At 33.4% G+C, this 24,416-nt stretch overlaps 1 protein-coding gene across 20 annotated transcripts in view; it reads right to left on the reverse strand.

Moving 5' to 3' along the window:
* The window catches only part of LOC106868823 (dematin), a 157,005-nt gene that overhangs the window by 80,600 nt on the left and 51,989 nt on the right, over positions 1–24,416 (reverse strand). For 18 of the 20 annotated variants that reach the window (XM_089347304.1, XM_014914247.3, XM_089347306.1 and 15 more), the window contains exon 2: positions 16,121–16,582. In XM_089347304.1, coding sequence (XP_089203430.1) covers positions 16,121–16,582 — 462 coding nt within the window. Of the gene's footprint in view, positions 1–10,839; positions 10,998–16,120; positions 16,583–24,416 lie in introns of those variants that run through there. The other 2 variants (XM_089347308.1, XM_089347307.1) reach the window with 2 other exon arrangements.

Below are 24,416 nucleotides of genomic sequence, written 5' to 3' on the forward strand. Positions count from 1 at the left end.
ACACTACTGTGACCAAAGCTACACCAGAGATATAACTGGGCAGGAAGTCTGGGGTTTAGCAATCTTGAAAGGCAGCAGCACTAGGAAATGGACAAGTATAAACTCTTACTAACTGAGTACTTTCAAAGAGGTAAAGGCAAAAGGAATCAACTCCAACAGTAAATTGGGTCAGAAGAGAACTCTAACCCCGCTGATTCCAAAGAGATAATGGAAACACAATGAAAAGGCTACATCTGGAATCCCTCAATCTTCAGACATGCAGATGGGAATATTCACTCATTCATTCATGTATATGCATATGTTTCAGCAACTTATATCAGTGATGGGTGTAAACATCAGTAAGAAAAACAAATATCTGGAGCTTTTAAATAAAAATATCCTGAGCAGTATTTGTTCTCACCAAGTTGCCTTTACATTGTGCCAACATAAATGGAGCAAACTGGTGACTGACTTATTGGAAGCCTAGAACCAAAAACATTATTGTTCATCAATTACAATATAAATTAATAAAAATAAATAGTAACAGTGGTAGTGATTACAATGATAAAAGAACTTAGTTAAGACACAACAGCATAGATCTGGCAATGTTTCTATTCAAACACAAAGCTAGACGGAAGGGCATGACTCCTATAAGAGGATCAGTTAAAACAGTTCTTTTGGAACTGTTTGGAATATCAGAATAATTTGTATCATGATAACTTGAAGTATGAAAACATTGGAATGATTTCAGCATGCTACCTCACATTAAAATGCATTACACATACATGCACACAAGCTACAGTATCTCAAGGCTGACACACTTCAACATTTAATATATCTACATACAAAAACTGTTTACAAAAACAGTAAAGTGTAGTTTACACTTCGTTAGTGTGTCTATATATATATATATATATATATACTATATATATGTAATGCTTCAGACAATAACAGTTAGGTCCACAACCTATGGGCAATTTCCCAGAGCAGAAAGATTAGGAATGAGAGTGGAATTGGTGCAATTAATGTTTCCTTTCTAAACTTTGAAGATTACTAAACATGTGCATCATCATCATCATCGTTTAACGTCCGCTTTCCATGCTAGCATGGGTTGGACGATTTGACTGAGGACTGGTGAAACCGGATGGCAACACCAGGCTCCAGTCTGATTTGGCAGAGTTTCTACAGCTGGATGCCCTTTGTATATAAGAGAAGGAGGGTAGGAGAAGGTATAGAGTAGCCGAGAGATAACATATAGGGGAAATGGGTTCTAAAAAAGATGTGGTTTCAGAATGATAATGCATGTTGTTTGGAAGAAAGGAGGAGGACAGACATATGGATACAGAAAGATTGGGGAGAAGGAGAACAAAATAGGAAAAAGGGGAAAAATGAGGAACAGTGAGTAATGAAGACAAGAATTCAATAAATGAATGTAGTATGGAAGTTTAAGAAAGAATGAGCTGACACTACCTAATCCAGTACAGCAGACGTCATGAAAGAATGAGAACAACAAGGTCATGGATATTATCTTGGGGTGGGAGAAGGTTGATAATTAAGCAAATGATTTTGATTAAGCAAGATTGAAAATATTTTCACTAACATAAGAAAAGCAAAACACTCTTTATACAAGAAATTTTTAAATAAGTATGAACAAATTTCTTGTAACTATAACATTAACTTGAAAATGTTCTTTTATAGATTGAGAGTGAATGAATTGAAATTTCTGAAAGCCAAATATGCTGTTCATTTAAAATATTTTTACTGAAAAGAATATTCACCATTGTGTGCAACAGGAAATTCTTGGCAAACAATTTCTACAATCTTGGTTCCATTTCCCAGATCTCTTTTACTCTTTTACTTGTTTCAGTCATTTGACTGCAGCCATGCTGGAGCACTGCCATTAGTCGAGCAAATCGACCCCAGGACTTATTCTTTGTAAGCCTAGTACTTATTCTGTCGGTCTATTTTGCTGAACCGCTAAGTTACGGGGACGTAAACACACCAGCATCGGTTGTCAAGCGATGTTGGGAGGACAAACACAGACACACAAACATATACATACACACACATATATATATATATATATACGATGGGCTTCTTTCAGTTTCCGTCTACCAAATCCACTCACAAGGCTTTGGTTGGCCTGAGGCTATAGTAAAAGACACTTGCACACTTGCCCAAGGTGCCATGCAGTGGGACTGAACCCGGAACCATGTGGTTGGGAAGCAAGCTACTTACCACACAGCCACTCCTACGCCTGATCTGTTTGTTTTCTTTTGTATTTTTTAATGTTAGTCAGATATTGATACAACCAAGATGTCCAGCTTGACTATCATAAAGTCTACATATATATATATAGGGCCTCACCGAGGCGATGACTACTGACCGAGACCTTTGGAAATGTGCTGTGCGTGAGAAGACCCGGCAAGCCAAGTAAGATCGTTGCCAGTGCCCCTGGACTGGTTCTTGTGCGGGTGGCACATGAGATGCACCATTTTGAGCGTGGCCGTTGCCAGTACCGCCTGACTGGCTCCTGTAGGATTTTCAAGCGAGATCGTTGCCAGTGCCCCTGGACTGGCTTGTGCGGGTGGCACATAAAAGACACCATTTCGAGCGTGGCCGTTTTCGTGCGGGTGACACGTAAAAGCACCCACTACACTCTCTGAGTGGTTGGCGTTAGGAAGGGCATCCAGCTGTAGAAACTCTGCCAAATCAGACTGGAGCCTGGTGTTGCCATCCGGTTTCACCAGTCCTCAGTCAAATCGTCCAACCCATGCTAGCATGGAAAGCGGACGTTAAACGATGATGATGATGATGATGATGATATATATAAAACAAATAAAGAGAAAAATAAAACAAGTGCAGAGAGGACACTGCAGACGTGGTTTTGCAAGCAAGTGAATTCTACTAAAGTGTGCTGTGCAGTGCATGGGAATAAATCAGTAATTGTTGACATAGTAACACTTACACAAAATTGGCTATAATGGAAATTGATGAAACAATTGTAAATAATGTAGTAAAAGGAATTTGTTGACTCTATTCTTTGGTCCTATTTTATATATATATATATATATATATATATATATATATATATATATATATATATATATGATTGTGCAGTGACAGGAGAATGCAAGATTTCAGTTATATTGTAGTTCATATGATTCAAAGTAGACTGAAGATAACTATGCTATAAATGTTGATAGTACATTGTCTCATTAATCTTGAATTATAGCATCAAAATTCTTTTGCAACAAGTCTAAACATGTTTACACATACAGCATCTTATGATTTACACATTGTTTTGGAGGCTCCTGAAATATTTTATTATTATAAGTTTGGCAAGTTTAATGTTACAGCTAGTTTTGCCTAATATGTATATCATGAATTTTATAGCTCTGACAGTTTTTACTCTTATCAACTAATCTATGATAAAGTGTATTCACTGCCATGCAAGTATCAAAAACACTGATAAGACTCTGGGGAGTTATAATATTTCAGTAAGCAAAATTGAAACCATTTCAAATGCTTTTCATCATTGTCACTCCACCCCTACCCCACGACTACCACCACCACTATCATTATCATTAATGGAACATGCTAAAAGGAATTAACAAACAGCTTTAATATTGGTTTCAAATTTTGGCACAAGGCCAGTAATTTATGGGAATGGGTAAGTTAATTACATCAACCCGTGTTCTACTGGTACTTAATTTATCAATCCTGAAAGGTAAAGTCAAGCTCAGTGGAATTTGAGAAATGGTCTGTGTTATTGTTTTCATCCCTTCAATATAAATTGTAGCGTAAAGATATTCCTTAACCCTAGATCAGTCCAGACTGAACAATCGTTCCTTTTTTATGATGAGGTACAATTTGAGGGAGTTTACTTACTATTTCTAGCAAGTCAAGCAACCACACAGAGGCTCCTTTGTTGGTTCAAAGAGTGTCACAAGCTGGTAGGCATAGTGACATGTTGAGATAAAATTTCTAACAGTATTTAGTTTTAACTACCTACATTTTGAGTTCAAATCCCAACAATGTCAACTACACTTTCATCTTTCGATGACAGAGTGTCAATAAAATATGTACCAGTAATACACCAGTGTCAATTCAATCAACTGTTATTACTTCTTTTAAAGAATTAGTGCTTAAGTGAGAGATCGATATTGATTTTAAATAAATAACATTTTTTTTTTTAACAAAAAATTGCTAGTTAACTTTTGAAGCTCCAAATGTAAAGTGTGTCTTGAGTCCCAGGATTCATAGTCTGTCTCAGGGTTACTTATTTACAACTGAGTGGGCTGGAGCAATGTAAAATGAAATGGTTTGCTCAAGAACACAAGACATTACCTAGCCCAGGAATAGAGAACATGATCTTGTAATCTTGTGTACAACAGGTTAACCACTAGGCCATATGCCTTCAAAGGTTCTAAAAGAGAGGACACAAATTCCTTGGGTTATATAAAGTAGTATTGGTTTAAGGTACCAGTAACTTAAGTAGCTTTTTCAAATGTCAAGTGCTGGGAGTTGGGTTGGAGTATTCAAGAATGTAATTTTGACTCATTCTTTTTTATTTTTTTCAATGTTCTTTCTTGCTGTAATGTATTAATGAAACAAATGAAAACACGTGAAAGAAGAAATATTTATTTACAGAGTACATTGAATTTGCCTTATGTGTCAGTAATATAATGGATGGTGTGGGGTATGGTGGCCAAGTAGCTAACATGTTAGGCTTATGACTTAAATATCACAGGTTAAAATCTTATGATATATACCATGTCATGGAAGTGACTCAACTACAAAATAGGTATCAGTTCCACACTATAGGAATAATTGGTTTTAGGAGAATCAAGTTATATTGCAGCTAAAATATCCAAATGTTTAAACTCAATTAACTAACATGAACATCATTGAATTAACTTCTATTTTTGATGTTGACATATTTTAGACTTTTCTGCTATTCAGTATCAACCTAAAGCATTTTTATAATGTGTCATCTCATAATGAAGGTGTCATGTTCACAGTTTTATCCTAACTACATGGTTTGATTTTTCGTTTTCCTTCTTTTTCGAGTGGGGTGGGGGGCAGCTATTTTCCACAGTATTAAGAAAATAATACAAATGGTTCCCTCTGGCAGCTGTCATTAATACAAGGGAGATAAACATCCCCTCATAACATGAGGCAGGATTAGTAATTTGAAATTAAGGAATACAAAGAAGAACATGCATAGGGTTCATATATTGAATGTTTTTATCTACTAAGAAGTGTGTAAATGGTGTGATGAACTTTCAATGCTGTGTCTACAATCCAGTTTCATTTCCTTATTGTAGGAATTTTCACTTATCTTATATCAGTAATAGACTCAAAACTTCTGATTAATAAACATTCCACTGAAGTAAAAAGGAGATAATCTTCCTATTGATGAATACTGATAATTATAGTAGAGCAGGAAATACGGGTATTTGATAATAAACTACCCTTTTTGTCTTCTAATTTCTGTAATAATTCATAATTCCTGTTCACCTAAAATCACAAGTATTAAAAGCCCCTGTCTAGTACATGCATTAGTGTAAGTAGTTACATTAACATATCAAACTAATGTATGTATAAGACAAGATAAATCAGTACCAATAATAATTTATAGTTAATATTACTGGCTGCTGTGAAACATTTGTTCTAATAATTCATGCACTAAATTAAGTGAGAACTGGGAAAGATGTAAAATATATTAGAATTATGGGGAGAATATTTGAAAGAGAGAGAGAGAGGGGGGAGGGAGGGAGAGAAACAAAGAGGAAAAGGAACAGAGATAGAAAGAAAGAATGGAAATGTGTAAGAGGTGTAATGATATAGGACTATAGAGAGAAATGAGTTGGAGCCAATCTATTGGGTGTAGAACATGCATGTAAAAATGGAACACAAGTATGTTGGCAGAGCAGTTGGGCATTAGTCAGCACGTATGTAAAAGGGACAACAGCACTGGCATAGACAGGTTATGGAAAATGGAGAGAGAGAAACAACTGAGTGGAAGGTGCTAACTGTGGAAGGACCAGAACAAATTCCACAAAGCATTTTTATGTGATGGTGCCACATAAGTAGTTTGTGTTAGGAAGAGCATCCAGCTCTGGAAACAACATTAAAACAGACAATGAGACTTGATGTGACTCCTAGCCTTACCAGCTCCTGCCAAACCATTCAACCCATACCAGCATGGAAAACGGATGTTAAATGATGACGATAGTGATTCTGTCCAATGTTCTAACAATTCTAACAACCCACCTGGATTGGTACTTGTTTTTTATTAACCTGAGAACATAAAGAATTAGAACAAATGCTGCAAAGAATTTTATCAAGCACTCTAACAATTCAACTAATCCATGCTGACTGCTCTTTCACACACATACACACTCACAGATGTATACATACAACTGTTCCATGTGACCCAAGAATAGCTGACTAACTTACTTAACAGAAACTGGAGAGAAACACTCATCATACCAGCAGAAATGTTACAAAAACTCCAACAACATGGACAGGAAAACACATTACATTTCACTTAGAAGGAGAGGTCTCCACAATTCAGGAAAATACCTGATTGAAAAGGAGGTAAAGAACTCTCTAATGCGACAGAAATTTTCATCTGTACTATAACTATATCATAAGCAGCTGCCTGCAAGGTATTACTTTCTCATTAGACATAGAATTTTGTAGCCAAAACTATAAAGTTACCTGCAGGAAAAATTTTCCTGACAATCATATAGAAGGCATACCAGAACTAGAATGTATTCACACTTGAAAGTAAGAAATGCTGATGAAAGATTAAAAAAAAAAGTAACCCAGTGCAAACACAACAGACTTTCTATTATATGATGGGACAGGGAAAAAAAGTCATGCACTGTTGTGGAGGTTAGCTGTCAGCAGATATGAATGTCTTATCTGAAGTTGCAGAAAAAGAGAATATCTAGGGTAAATTAATCTATAGCCAAGCTACAGCACTTGTATCAAGGCTGTAGATTCTAATTTCTATCATCATAAGTAAATTGGGCTATAAAGCAACAGATTTTCATAAATGCTCAGAGTTTTCCAAGAAAGAATAAAGTAAACTGGTTCACATCAACCAAATCCAATCAATTAGCAATACAGTGTAGATTTGTAAAACATTCTTGATTTGAGCTTCTTAGATTGAACATATATACACACTCACTTATGTTAATATGGTATACACACATATATAGAGTAATCACATATACAGTCATGTACTAAAGAGACAGAGACATCTTTACATCAATTACAAACATATCAACAAATATACACAAATATATGCACACACTAACTCATTCACAGATTCACAAATGCCTTGAACTCCTTTGATTCAAAACAAAAGGGCTTTGTTTGTAACTAGCTTCAATTCAGCAAAGAACTTAAATAAATTACAAAAACAGAAAGACAGACATACATACAAGAGGAGGTGGGTTTTTTTATAGAGATAACACATAAAAGAAATGTGGAAGTTACTAGGATTACATTAACTCCTTATAGAGGAAATACTTTTAATAATACAGAATATTTCACATGAACATTTTATTTTTAGAATATGTGATTAAGGTAATAAACTGACAACTTGTAAATCACAAGTTCATATCCTGTAGTAGTTTTTACACAGTATTTTTGAGAGGGTAGGGCAATTATATTCTATTTTTTCCTACTTATCTTAGTTTACTTTACATGGAAGTTTAGTACCAGTTTGTCTAGAGGTTAATCTATGATAGAGTATCTCATCCAGAAGTAACTATGGTTATCATGAGTCAGTCTATGTTACAGAATCCAAGTAAAGATAAACTTTGGACATATGAGTCAACTATGACTAACTTCTATTACAAGAGAGTCTTTACAAAGTCAACCAAGTTGCAAGAAATAGCAATTAAATTACCTTCAAATCATACCCTACTGATTTAATAAAGTAACGATACAATGGAAATGTAATCTTAGCCTGAAAAAAAAAAGACAATATGGTCACTTCTGCAATACCTTTGATCATAAATTTGCTCCATCAGGCCTGACCTAAATGCCAGTTTATGTTATTTTCTCCTCAGCTATTAACTGAAACTAAAGTGGGTTCCTCACCCCTCATCACAAAGGAATCTTTAAATACTTCTGGGAGTGAAAACAATAGAGATCTAAACACATTGGCTTTTTTTTTTAGATAAACAGAATACATAAAACAAAACAAAAAAAGGAAATGATGATAAAGCAAGTGAACTTTGAGCAAGATAACAGTGTAAAATGAAACTCCCACTTTCAATGTTAAACTGATATTATACAAGATTTTTATTTTCATTTAATTTCATTTACAAGATAAGAAAGGTCAACTAAACAGAGACCACAAAATACACGTAAGATACACTACACATCACATTTTACAAATAAAAATAGTAACACTGCCATTTCAATATAATCTCTTACAAACTCTCTTTCTCTAGTTCTGTATTTTATATCATTCCTATCACTGTCATTAAAGTTTAATTTGCATGCTAGCATGGAAAGGTTGGATGAATCTGCTACATAGTATAACATCATTTGTCAAGATTCTTTTTGAGCAGACATGGAAATTGGCAGAGTCATTAGAGCAGCAGGTGATATGCTTTGTGGTATTCATCCCAGTTTCTTGTATTCTGCATTCAAATGTTGCCAAAATCAACTTTGACTTTTTGTAAAAGTACTATTCCAGGTGAAGTGGTGAAATTGTTAGACCATAAGAAGCTTTGAAACATTTGTTCCATCTCTTTACATTGTAAGTTCAAATTCTCACATGGTAGACTTAATTAGTCCCCCAGTTTAACACTACCACCCAATCTTTGAGCATCTTTTGCAGACACTATTTTGTTGTAAGCATTCAGGCAAGATCTCTGGTTTGAAGATACCTTTCTCCTTTCCCTCCACCAGTACCAAAGATTCTGTAAAGGGTCTTGGACACTACTTTCACTCCTAACCAAGCAATGAAAAAAATTTAGAGATCTAACCTCACCATTTTGCAAAAGGTACATCTACTGAAGAGAAATATCAAGGTATTCTCAAGTTTTTCTTCCTTGGTTCTCTGCAATGGATACATCTTTCCAAAATATAAACAAGGCCCTCTCAAGAATATAAAAGTTCATGCAAAACAAGATTGTGATAACTACTGATAAACAAGCTAAAAAAATTCAGAAATAATTACATAAAGATATTTTTCACTCTACATTTTTGTGTTCTCTGTATCTTTTCTAAAGTACACAGTGTTGTTGTAGAGAATACCCAGTCAACTTTACTTCAATAGATTTATGTTCTAGAAGTAACTGATCACAGAATCATGTGATCAGCATTCAAGGCATAGTTATATCCTATTTATAGTGTAGGTAAGTACACTGTCTTAATATTTCAGACTTGTACAAGTAGTCTCCATTTCAAAGACAGTAAAGAGATTGTTGAAGATTTGGCTATGTAGAAGCTTCACTGCTACTTTTAAGTGAACATATGTTGGACAAGCTGGCAAAATACAAAACAACACACCTCACCATGTATTTGTGTAAGGCTCTATTTTACTGAGGTCTCATCAAACTTCCTTACTCTACAAACCAAATGTTTATCAGTCTGTCTCTATTCCAGTCACTTTCCATTAATATCAAAGAAAAGATTTTCTACCATTTCCAAAATACTATATGCCAACAGAAATACAGGAATTGGACAAACTTTGAAATCAAACTGGTCTGATAAAATTTACTTTAAGCTATGTGAACTTCCATATTATTAACAGAGTTAGAAAACAAACAAGAATTTAATTTAGATTTCACTTCTTTCCAGTGATGGAAAAACAAGTGTAGAAAGGTAAATGAGTGGTTTATTTCTTTAAACAGGATGTTCTTTTTACAGAAAACAAATATGAAAATTGAAAACAAGGCGGAAGACTACCATGTAAATATCTGCAAACAAGCATTCTGTCTGGCAGAATATATATAGACAGAGTGGAACAGAGTTTGAGTTGAGCGTTTCAAAACAAGGATTTCAAACACTGGCACAAGGCCATGAATTTCTGGAAAGAGGTGTAGTCAATTTAACCAACCCAATTTTATTACTGGTACTCATCAAACTTAGAAAGATGAAAAATAAAGTCAAAATGGTATAAATACAGCAAAGCATATTGTCCAGGACTCACCTATTCAGCTTTTCAAAATAATGGTTGCAGATATAGTAACCATAAAGCATAAACTAATTATATTTTCATACTGGCATATACAGTTGACCCAATTGAGACTATAGCTATTTGTGAATAAATTCAAGTACAGAAGATGTGCTGAGAAGCTTCTATCCCAAAAAGAATGTTGATAACATTCAGTTGGAATGTTATAGCAACAATACTGCATTTCTTTCTGTTTTAGTTTTTGATCTTATTTCTTTTATATTTATATATAAAGGAAGAACTCTTCTGTACATAAAACAAGAGAAAGTTACTCTGAATAGAACGTAGAAAATATTTCAGTATTTTTTAATAAATAATTATGATGAAGAATGTAACAGGGGGGTGGAGACTGACATAAATACAGGCACACACGTTAGATGCACGTGTGGGAACACAAATAGTGAAGCATTTAAAGATGCTACTGTACTACAAACGAAACACAAAATATTTCAACAACCTAAATTTTCCTTTTGTAGTACAAGATTATTTTGAGAAAATGTTTTATATAGATTACTATTCTGGCAACAGGTAAACAGACAAATACAAATGCCCGTTGGTTAATCTAGCCATGTAATGTAATTTAAATACATTGAGAAAGGAAAAGAAATTTAAACCTAAATACAAGGTTTAGATATTGAAATATTTACCTGTCATCTGAGGTGATTTAAAAGGATTTCTCATCAGACTTACAGTAAATGTATTCCTCACAGTAAAGCATTAAATGAACTCTATCACCAAAGATAGTAGGAGAGGAAAGACTGTGTATGAGAAAGAGGCCAAACAGTGTAAAGCCAGAAAGCTTTGTAATCACAGCGGTAATGAGACTTCTAACTATTTATGAAATGGGTTGGATTTCTGTCAAACTATCAAGTAACTCAAAACACAGGTAGAAGTAAAGGTAGAGGGAGGACAGAAAATGTAAGCTAGGAATGAGTGCACTGGGTTTCATTGATAAGTACCTTAGTAATAAGGTAAAAAAATTATATGCCACATGCTCTTTCAATATATGCTACTAGTTAGTAACTGGCATTGAGGAGAAAATATGCAAAAATTCAGATACACAGGACAAATAACAGTTAAAAGTGATTATACATTCTAATATAATCATAAAAGCTAAGCTATTCACCCTCAGATAGAAATAACTATATATATGCATATAAGTGTATTGTGTGTGTGTGTGTGTGTGTGTACAAGTGCACATGCATGCATACAGGTTAATTACTTTAAACAATATTTCAAGGTGAGTTGAAGAGATTACAATTTAAGAAGGTTATATACTTTTAATACGTTTTTAAAATCTTAAAAATGTTTAACACTCAATTTTAAAAGACTTGAACATACTTCAATTTTTTTTTTCTATACAAGTACAAATCTAATATTTTGTTTGGGAGAGTTGAGTAGAGTTGATAAAATCAGGTATCAGTGTATAACTGGTATTAATTATTCCTTAAAGCAATGTTTCTCATAGGAAGGATCCAGATCCCTCTAAGAGGGAACAGATGAATTGCCTACCATGTTTAGTAAATGAGAGAGATTTTAACTTCATAAAACTAGTGCAGTACCATGGCAAAGATAGAAGAATTACATAACTGCAAGCTTTATTTTGTTTTTATATTAATAAAGAAGGAAGACGACAAAAGATTCCATTAACATTTGTTGGGAATGCTGGGCTTTGTGAATTTGAGAACTACAACCTTAAAGCCAGCCTTGGAAGCATTTGAAATTAGAACATTGAGAAAATAAAACTACGTGAAGAAATAATGAAGTAATGGTAAAAATGTCTGGCACTATTGACGGTCAAAAGGTATCACTTTTTAATTACATAAATTTCATGTTTCTTCCATCAACTTAGATTAAGTTCACTTATGATGTCTTCTTCAGACAACCAAACCATGAATGTAGGTATCACAGTAGGTAAAATACTACCATAGTTTTATGTACAAACTTGTATGTAAGACCCTTTTAAGTTGTGTTTAAAATACCAGCTTGAAACACAATATATATATCTGTTTAGTAATGGCACATTTGAATATGGTTTGACAACAGAGCTACTAAAATGTGGCATAAACAAATATAGTGTAACAACCTAGAAAGTTTAAATTAATTTAATAGACTTCTTGCAAAAAGTAGGGATGTGTAAAGCTGAATTCTTAAACCATTAACATGATACAAAAATTATATAAAAAGTATAAAATTAAAGTGAAATTATATCACAGGTCTTTCACACCAAAACCCACTATACAGATATGCCAATGCTATAGTATGTGGTCTAAGACACATAGTTAAGAAAATGTGATAAAGTAAAGTGCATTTAACTGGTTGGCAAGAAAGTTACCAAGATATATATAACTTGATAAACATTAATAGATGCACTTATATATATATATATATATATAAACTATTTTTCTCTCTCATTCCACACAACTACTGCATACTGGAGATTACCAACAAGTGTTTCTTCTCTAAGGTAATTCATTACCTGTAACAAGTTAGATTAGAGAGGGATGATTTGACAACCTGGAGAATAGTAACAGAGAATAAAGACTCACCAGCTCCTTGAGAATGTTTCATTAAGATCCTCATTGTAATGTATGACTTTGTGGTGCAAACTAGTGAAAATTAATTCTAACATTGACATGTGCACTCAATTCCGGTATTGCAACTTGGTTAAGCTTTACATTGTTTTTGATATTATTCCAACCAAAAATGCACAACTGCATCTGCATTCTCAAGGTCAAAACAAGCTACTAAGTACAGCTATTTAACAATGGCAGGATGCTATCTGATATTAACTTAGCAGGAAACTAGAAACATTATAATAAGAGAAATTATTTGTAATTATTGGCCCAAGAAAGGTGTGTATAATTGCATCCACTTTAGACTGGATAGTCTTGAACAAGACGCTAATCAATTTCTTTTGACTTGTTTGTCAGACAATACAAAGAACTTTGAGCTATTCGGTCTTGACAGGTCACTCTAGCAAGCAATCTTATAAAATTCTGGACCTATTCACCTAAACAAGATCATTAAAACCAAGCAAAAGATTGGCCAACCACATATATACTTAGAATAAATAAGCTCATAGAAAAATTTCAGATTTTGGTTGCTCAACCTGCTACAAACAGCCTAATCTCCCTCAAATTACACCCTAACATCTCAAAACATGGAAGATATATTGGATAATATGACCTCTGATATACAAAAAGACGGGTTGGTCATGGCTAGAATGCCTTTGGTCATAAGTTTGCCAATCAGGGCTGACCTGAGAATATACAGTAACAACTAGTTGGCTTAGCAGAGAAAACATTTAATTTATTTTAATGTAATTTGTAAAACATTTCTATAAAATATTATAACATGAAAAAAGATGATAGAAATCTATTTTCAGACCAGAAAATATTGATTTTGAAGTATTTGATTTATCCAGTTTGGAGATAATGTAGGAGACATTATTTGGAAGGCAAAATGACATAAAATATGTTTTACTTTATTCATAGGTTAACAAAATAGTAAAATATTTATTTTATCCTTATCCATATTCTTTCATTTCTCGTTAAACCAATTGATTATATAGAATTCAGAATACTTTCTTTTTTATTCTTGTATTTTATCTCAGAGATTTGTCTATGAGCTTATTCTAAATCCTTCCTTAGGCTAGCCAGACTATTTCTGCAATAAATTAATACTCAGTTTGCATTACTTGCTCACATCATTTTAATACTTTATTCTTCCCATTTGATCACATCACTTAGATTGTCTTTCACTTCTTTCTTTCAAGCTAACACGAGTTTAAACTTCTGCTAATATAGATATTTGCTGAAACTGTTGTTGTATAATATTTTTCAACTTGAATGCTTTTCTTAATGCAAACCACTCTGTTAAGCAACTGATGGAGTAGCTATTTTCAGCCTGGTTAAGTGAGGTCAGTAATGTGACTTGTCTAAAGCTACTATCCTTCAATGATGGTACAGCTTCAATAAGAAAGGCAATTTGGGTGAAAGTGATGTATCCAAGAGGCATACTTAGCAGCTATCTTAGTAATAGTAGACAAGCTAGCTGAGCAGATACACACACCGACAGTACATACAACCTTACATACACCAATACACACACAAGTACACATATATCACTTACTTCATAGCTACACATAAAGCACTACGTATTCAAGAACATACTCGCATATACCACCTTAAACACAACTACACATACACCATTCACACTTCTACCACCACATACACCACTATACAATTATATACACACTATTACACATGCAAATACTCATATTTTATTACTCATACAAGTATATATACATACACTATTTTACACGCAACTATATATGCACTATTGTATACACCACTACATATACAAAACTACATATATACCATTACATACACCACTATACCACATACAACATGTGCACCACTACAAGCCAATGACAAGGCTTTTATGTGATCACTAAACTTAATACTACACTTCACAGTTTTATGGAAAAAAAAAAAAGGAAGAAGCACATTGGACAAGGATGGCCATAGTTGGGATCACTTTCAATATGGGTTTGCTCAATAGAGCTGACAAAGGGCTGAACAACAACACACACCACTCTACATATATATACATGCCATTAAGCATCCTACAATATATTTGAGACCATTATACACTCTACTACACACACAACCGAAAGTCATCACACCCACCAGAGATGCTAGAAAATGGATACTTGTAAAGAAAATATGAAACTTGAGTGCAAGTGTACTATTAGGGTATTTTGAAGACCGTGTGTGTGTGTGCGTGTGAAAGAGAGAGAGAAGAGAGACCACACCATGTGCACACAATAAGTCTAGATTCAGCTTGCCTGCTAAAACGGCATACTTTGCCAAATTCAATATAGTTTAACATGAGTTGCCTATCTCAGTGAATGAAGCTCTACAATCATTGCTATTGACTATCAGAAACATCATTTGAAATCATAAAATTCAGCTCAATGATCCAGCAATTCACCACTCAACCATTGTGGCTCTTATTTGTGTTAACTTTTCTTCAAAAGTTTCGCCCCCTCTTCTTGGGTTGTATCATATTCGCTTTACTGTTTCATAATACTATTTCACTGCAGACACAATAAATCACACACCATCACCATTTATATCATACTGGAACAGAGAACAAAACTCCTGATAACACACATACATACTCATACAAATGTTTCCTTTCTTTTGACATTCCAAAAAGGCCTTTCTTTTTACAAACAATAGTGCTTTTCTGAAAGTTCTGTGGGGTGAAAGGTTTGCAAATAGCCTGACTTATCATTTAAACTGGGAGGAGTTAGTTAGTTGGCTTACAATAGAGATATGCCAGTTGGACTTGTCCTATTAACTTTCAGCACTTCAATTCATAACACAGAATTTAATCCAGTAGCATAATAGATAACACACAAATACATCATTGAATACATTTGTTTTTGATAGTAGTTGTTAAGGTTATACTAATTCAAAGATTAAATTGTACCTTTATCAATAGATCCCTATAATCATATGTCATATGCCCCAACCAGTTTTTTAACTGAAATGATTCTTGATTCTCTACCAACAGCTGCTTAAACCAATATATATTATTGAAGTTCAATGTACTAGAGTACAGGGAAATAAAGAGACATTTAATACTAATCACAAGAATAAAGATTAAGGAAGGACTATTATGTCAAGAGAATTACTTGTGAAAATTAAGTGAGAAAATATTAGAAAAAAATGGGAAATAATGAAAACCAAGTAGATCAGGAAGAGAGAGAAAGGAACTGGCCAATATAGATTTAACTAAGGAGAGAATAACTGGCAAGAGATTAAAAGACACGCCCATTCAAAGAACTCACACACTGAAGTGTACAAAAATAAGTTACATGATGATGTTAATGAGGGTTAGAAGTGATATACTTACTGAGTGGTGGAGTTGTTCCTTCCATCATACCATTTGCAGTTGCAGGAGTAGAAGCTGCCCGTGGCTTTGATATATGGTTGTTTTCAATGTCATTGACTATTAGAGGAGTTAGAGGAACAGAATGATCAAAATTAGGCTGGGATTCTGACTTGGGGTGGGGAGTGGATTCATGAGGTTCGGATTTCTGTGATTGTTTATCACAAACGGTTTCCTCTTTTTGTAACTTAACAGGGGATATAATTTGCTCAGTCTCCACGCCTGATAACGATTTGTCTTTGGCTAAATCATTATTAGGATCAGTGGCTGGAAATGCTTTAGCTGGCTGTTCATTTGCCGGAGTAGTTTCTCTGCTTGCAGAGCCTATAGAACGATTAGAAGAGCGTTTTGAAGATCTTTCTAAGTAATCCCTTGACTGTGTCTCATTTTCTCCATTTACATCTTTTGCTTTACTTTGCTTTTGACCTGAAAATAAAATTGCATAAGACTGTTGTATTTATCTTTTCACAATTTAAAAAAAAAAAACAATTTTAAAGTTTATAACAGATCTTACATAACAATATCTTAATATAACTTTTCTCTTATTTAAATTCTTTTTTTTTTTTTTTTGCAAAATTTATAACATAAAAAAATAATGATTAAATAAGCATGAATTAAGAATAACAGAATCAAGCATCTAATTCAAAAATCCAATTCATTAGTTGAAACAATGTAATTCCAGGAATCAGTAGTCCAAGAGCTTTGCATAATTTAGCTATGATGCTACTCATTGCAGTGAAAAATAATTTTCACTTTCACTTGAAGCACCATTTCTTTGAAAATAATAGAATTCCAGGCAAAAACAAAGCTTTAACTTAAGGTGGGAAGCCTGGAAGAATTGTCTCTAAGTATCAGAGATGACTGACTGACAGAAACCAGAAAGAAAAAAAAAAGATTTCAGCTCTAAATAATTTTGGAATGATAACTGCAGATGAATGAGACTGCAAAACTTCACTTTGTTTATTGAAACCAATTAATTCAAACTTAATTATGTCAGTTTAAAAATATGTATTTCCATTGTTTTTTTAAATTTATGAGAAAGACAAAAATCAAAGAAACACTAGTTTAAGGTGTTAATCAGATTGAGAATCCTTTTAAACATGAATAACTCATTTAAGTGGGATCAGTGTATCATGAAGGGAGGCTTATTTGCATTTAGTTAAGCTGGGTAGATTAATTTTACCTCACGTGTGGAGAGTTACATGCATTTAGCTAAGCTAGGTAGATTCATTTAACCTTAGATGAAGGAGAGTTACTTGCATTTAGCTGAACTAGCAAGATTAAATTAATAACAAGCATATTTTATCTTAAATAAGTAGGAAATAACAGTTTATACCTTTCATATGAACATTAGTAATCTATGGAATATAGAAAGAGTGGTATAAGCAACTCAGAACTTGACTTTATTCTTAAATTCTATTTTATATCTGTTGTGATAAATGAATAAACTTTACAAATTTTTAATTTCTTAAATCAAATTTTTGCTTTTGTCCACAAAATCAGTTTAATATTTAGGAAAAAATATCAGTGAATATTCTGGAAATTATTTGTACACAACTATATCAACACTTTGACTCTTTTGTACTTAAAAACTCACTTCTTCCAATTATCTTCAGAAATTGTCCCTGTGTTTTTGCAGTGCCAATTAAGAATAATTTTGGGAAAGATGCATAGCAAGTTATGACTCCAGAATGTAGAAAGCACTGCTAATGGCCATTAGGAAATCTTAAAGAATTGCAGGCTTCAAATAGAAACTTTAAGCTTTTTCTTGGCTGACTCAGAATATTTTTTTAACTTTCAGATGTTTTGCTTTCACCACCTTGCAGAGCACAGTACTTTAGCACCAACTTTTGGATCAGCTTGCAGGGTAGAAGCTGTGCACTGTAAATGCTTCTTCATCATCTCCACCACCACCAACACCGCCATCATTGCTGCACCACCACTGCCACAACTACTGCTGTTGCTGCTGCCATTACCACCATCAAATTACATCATAGTAATTCCTAATTTTTGGTTTTAGACTTTTATTAAATACTGTTAACTTATTTAAACACAGAGTAAGTTCCCAAAGTTACATGAATTATCTTGCATTTTGGGGGATGCTATTTGTCCTGGTTTATACAAAACTACCAAAACTTTTTAATTGTTATTTCTCCACTAAAAACAAAATGGCTAAATACTTCGAAAATCACTGAATATTCTGGGACTTAGTTTCACTCAAAGATATTATACCTACCACCAAACACATCAAGATTCATCTTTACTTAAGTAAGGCTCCTCTTTACTTAACAGACTTCTTTCAATCAATTTTAGAAAATGTTCCTATTTTTATTTCAAAACATGTTTGTTCAACCCAAGGGAATATAAAACAATGAACATAAAAATGAACCTACTACACCAAATAAATAAGTATATGAATAAACAAGCACAAATGGCTTCTTCAGTTTTTGTAATGTTTCCTACTGTATGGAGCTTGGTTATATTTAATCTAAACTGACATACTTTTACTGAATGTTGAGCAGTTGTTTTTCATTAAAAATTACCACATAATTTTATAATTTATAAACTGACATGAACTGATAACTGAGTTTTCCTACTTGAAGCCAAGAATTCTTGCAACTCCTCTTAAAAAGTTACAAATCTCAACTCTTGAAATATATCATTTGTGTATGTATATGTGTACTCTGTAATTTGGGTAAAAATTGCTGTCTTTAGATTTATTCTAGAGTATGTAGTGCAATTACTTTATGAATTTCCAAATATAAACCAACTTGTCAGGATGTACTTATAAATATTTGTGTGTGTGTGTGTGTGTGTGTGTGTGTGTGTGTGTATGTATGTGTGTATGTGCACATGCATGTGTTTCCATGTACAGGAATGGATAATTTAAATAATGTTGCTCAAAGAAACAAACAAGATATCTTTTATACCTCATTGTAATAATTGCATACTTTGAATGAAAAACAAAAGAAAACAGAACAGAATTCTTCATAAGAAAAAAATAATTCCAGATGTTAACAGAATATCATTTTATAATTGTACAGATAAATAAGGGTTTATAATATAAATTTAAGGTTTCTAATGCTTATACTGGTCAGTCTGTTTCTTCCATTATTCAAACTTATGGAATCAATTGGACTTTTTCCAAAACTCTGTGGAAGAGAGCCAAGTTTTGTTCAAGTACTGCCAGAAGTAACTAGTTTACACCTTTTTTTGTGATTGCTTTTTTTTTTATTTTTTAAAATTTCTAAAGAAAGACTTTATGTTACTTCAATACAACAGAAAATATGTGGCATGAAGCATTTGGAGAAGATTCAAAAATTTAAATTTACAGGACATAAGAACACTTTCAATTTTATTCCTAAGTAAATAAATAAAATAATTTAGCTTAATCAACTCAAAGACAATGCCCCAACATGGCTTTAGCCATGGTGACTAAAGCTAAAGAACTAAAGACATATATTTTACAATTCCTTAGTAGTAAGTTCTATGTTGGAAGTGACAATTATAAAGAGATACTACAGGTTACCTATTACCTATATAATGGTACATAAAACGTTGCTATGATGCACTAAATACAATGAAACTATCATCATCTGCTAACTTGGTATACTGCCAGGTATGTTCTCATCATTACTATACTTATGACTTGTAAAAGCAACATCTGGCTTGATGGAATTTATATTAAACTCCAAGTGTCATATGTGAAGTCTTGAAACGAAGAACTCATATTTCATTGTTTCAAATCTGCAGAAATGATTTATAAAACAAAAATATGAGAATATAAAGAAAAAGCCAAAATTAAATACAAACTTTTTCTCACGCAGAAATTATATTTACACACATGCACTATTTGTCCTATGTAACATGAGCATATTATCCAAACTAAAGTTTCATTCAATATCCATTTGTTTGAATGTATACTTCAGTAGATGGAGAATATATATATATGAGGATGAGTCATCAACTATCTGCAATGCACATACATTTACTTCTTGTGAGAAGACTAGTCCTTGTGATGCAAGTTTAAACTTGAAACACCAATTAAATTGTTGTTATTGCCCATTAAGCACAGTCACTTCTTTTTCTGCTAGCTCTCGAGAAGTGCAACATTCATAAATCCTGTAGGATGAAAGTGTATCACTGGCAGAAATCCATTGAAGTGTGCAGAAATAGTGCTTTGCCATGACAAATTGTGTACAAATAGATTGAAAAGTTCAAAAATTGATCACTGGTGATCCTCTTCTTCAGTGCATCAAAAAGTGGAATGGCCATGGTTAATGTAATAATAAACTTAATTAACAACTCAAGTTCAAATCTGCACAGTAGTGACTAGAAAGAAACCATGACTAGCAATGCATAGACAACTAATTCTCCTACCAAGAGGAAAAAGTGCATAAGTGATTGTGGATTATAAATGACTCACCCTCATATAAATGAAATTTTGCAAGCATGGAAAAATGGACATTAAATGATGACGATATGTGCATATTTACATGTATGTCTATGTATGTATATATGAGGGGATGTTGAAAAGTGCCTGGCTTTAGGTAAATGAAAATACAGGAGGATCAGTTAATTATGATTTTATCCAACATATTCCCCTCTAAGATTAACACACTTATTGCACTGGTCCTTCAGTTTTTCTAAGTCCTGTAAAAGAACTCAGACGGTTGGACCTCCAGCCAAGCTTTTCGCGATACCCTTAAAACTTTTCAGGAACTTTTCAGTACATGTTATGTATAACATGTTAAGGCACCTTTTTGCATTTTGAAATCACAAATATATACTATATAAACATTATCAAACTTACAAAGTGTTTTGACAACTATGGGTGGTACTTTTCCATTCTTCAAAAAAAAAAAAAAATACATGGAAGACACACATATATACAAATACATACAAAGAAGACCTACATATACAAGAACACACACACACACACACACACACACACACACACACACACATACAGACATACACACATACATATATACATACATAAGCAAACACACATGCTCAGAATGTTTCAGCTGCTTTAAGACATTTGAAAAGTTGAAAATAAGCAAATAAAAATTAGAGGCATTGTTTTGCCATAGAATCTTCTGTTACACTGGAACTGTCAGTTCCAGGGAAGAGATTACTACTACTAGTGTTCTACTATATCAGTGGTATAGAAAATCAAATCGTTGACCTATAAAACTCAGCCTCATTTCTGAAGAATATTTTCACAGAAGAAATCACATCTATTTGGTTGCATATTTTAACAAGATACAGATATCAGTTCGTTTTTATTTATCTACCAAAGTATGGAAGCCTCTACATGGGTTGTTCGAACCACATGAAACACCAGCTAAATGTACCTCGAATTTCATTGTACAATGTACAGAAAAAACAAACATTAAAAAATGACCAAATGAAGGCAGAAAGAGTTAATTAAGAAAAGACAGTATTTAATACTTTCTAAATAAAATGGGTTGGAATATCTCTGATCATAGATCTACTCAATCAGAACTGACCTGAGGTCGAACAACAACATTTACTATGTTGAATTCCGGCACAATAAGCAACAGATTCAAGTCTAGGTTGTCAAATTGCTAATTTTCTAGACGTTAGGTAATTTCCATTCTTTTCATTTTATTTTGTGCCAGTATTGTTAGTGCTATTGTGCTCCAAAATCATATATTTTAACAAATTAACTAATGGTTTCTGATAGCTAAAGTAGCTGACATTTGCAATGTCTTCTATTACTGTAGACAAGAAAAGAAAACCCTGTAAGTCCAAACGGTTGTTAATGGAACACCTATACATGACTGAAAAAAGCATTCTCTTTATAATCCTTGCAAGTTAAGACAAAACTCACACTGCCTCTAATACCAATTCCCCTTAAAATCACACCCTGCTATCTTAATTTAGGAAAGACATGGGAAAATGTAGTACTACATATACACACACATATGTTTCTGCCAATAATAATGATCGCTAGCATAGGAAGAAGGTCACAAATTTTGGGATAAGAGTTTAACCAATTAGGTATCAAAACCAGTACCTGATTGGTATTCATTTCATCAATTCCAGAAGAATAAATTGCAAAACTGACATTGGCACATTTGAACTCAGAACTGAGAGAGACCTAACTAAATCCTGCATGGTATTACGTCTGTTACTTGACTGATTTTTGCCATTCACTAACCCTTTTATAATATTAATTTCTTTCACTAATACGAGACCACATATTTGGAGAGGGATGTACTGATTAAATCATCTCAAACAGTACCTCATAAGGCATGTCAAAGTTGGCTCAGGCAGAATATAACTACATACCACATGGCATTTTCTTCAAACAAAGCATGAAGCTCTATAATTTTTAAAGGAGAAGGTTACTCAAGATAAGATCAGGAAATCAAAAACCCACAACCACACTCCCCTCTGAATGTATAGTCTTCCAGCTCCAACCATTGATGGATTTACTCTTCTTTTAATCCATACCAAATTCATCACTTTTCACCCAACTTTCATTAAATTTGCTGGAGTGCACAGCTTTTTTTACCTACTCTGACCTTCAACCCCCAAGTGATACTTATTAAGTGATGAGCAATTCACAGGAAAGATAATAAAGAATTTTCTTCCTAGCTTTTTCTGTTTTAGCTTACTATACAACCTCCTAGCCAAAACAAATAGAAAATTGGTCTGAAACTCTTAGTCCTAGGAAGACAGCAGTATGGCCTTCACGGTAAACTCAGTTTTTTTTTTTTTTCCACAATTAAATTAATCCCTGTATTTGACTGGTATTTATTTTAGAAGCTAGAGAAGGATGAACAGCAAAGTTAACTTCTCACTACAACTGTAGAAGAGCTTGAACCAATGAAGGTGTCTCTATAAAGTCACTTGATTTGCTATGAGTATCAGCCAAATACTTTCATAAAATACTTAAAAAGTGAAGGACACATTGGTGATTGCAGTCCTAGATGAACGAAAAGACAGGTAGGTCACAGCTGAAATGCCTTTGATAACAAGTCTACCTAAACAGTTCTTAAATGACAATACTGTCTGAACATTAGTGGCAGACAGAATGACAAAAACATGCAGGCAATAATAATTACTGAAGTAATTACTTTATGCAGACACACATAGATGAAACAAACAGGAGCAAACACCAAATATCAGAATTATTAATATCAGTCAATCAGTGATTAATTCAACTGACTTTAAGCAAGAAGGGGCAATGAAAGTTGTGAGATATGTGTCTTCCTCAAGAACAGTATTGATGTAGCCAGAAAGAAAATTGTGTCCTACACTTAGTTTAGCAAAAGAGCTTACATAAATATTCAGTCTCAAGGATGTAGGCATGGCTGTGTAGATGGATTCAGGTATGACTGAACTTCAGAGAAAAAACTAACGAAACCATTGCTTTTGAACAAAAACGCCTAGCGGTATTTGGTCTATCCAAGCAAGACACTTTCTTGCCCTTTCCACCATCAGAAATTCAATGAACCAGTGTCTGCCTTGTTGGAAACTAATAATCAACAATGCTTATTGTTCACAAAATATGGTATAAATAATTGAGTTAAAGATATCCAGCATCAAAGTCTGCCTTCTTTATTTGATATTGAGCACAATAAACAGTATTTATCAGTGGATGGGAGGTTGTAATGAAGTTCATAAAAGGGTTAAATAGAAGATGTTTCATGAATATTTCAAGCAAGAGTGGTTTGGTGTATGTGCAATATTTTGGCCAGAGTCTAGAATAAAATCCAAGCTACAGACTTAATTATTCAAGACCTTATTTTCATATAACACTAGAAAAATTATCTATTACTAAATTTGTATCTTATGTTTTGAAAAATGTAAATTCTTAGGAGTCTTGAGATTTTTGTAACATGGATATGTGATAAGAAGTTTGCATTGCAACCACATGGTTCCAGATTCCATCTCTATTTCTTGAACTGACTAACAGATTGATTAATGTCTCTTGTGAGTGAAAATTAGTTTGCAGATACTGTGCTACATGATTTTTCATGCTGGCATGAGTTGGATAGGTTATTTGCATGCACATGCATGGTGTGTGTGTGTGTGGGGGGGTCGTAATTATATATTCCAATGTAAATACTTTTTGTTATTAAATGCCTGTAAAATGAATGCAACTCAGATCAACTTAGCTATTCAATAAATAGATATTGATAAAAAGAGCACCAGATTACTAAGGTTGATAAACTTAACTAAAAACCCTTGAAGACAGTTAGTTCCCTAGTGTAGCCAATGA

Source organism: Octopus bimaculoides, chromosome 2, assembly GCF_046866305.1.
Source record: "Octopus bimaculoides isolate indiv1 chromosome 2, ASM4686630v1, whole genome shotgun sequence".
In the NCBI taxonomy this organism is placed as follows: domain Eukaryota; kingdom Metazoa; phylum Mollusca; class Cephalopoda; order Octopoda; family Octopodidae; genus Octopus; species Octopus bimaculoides.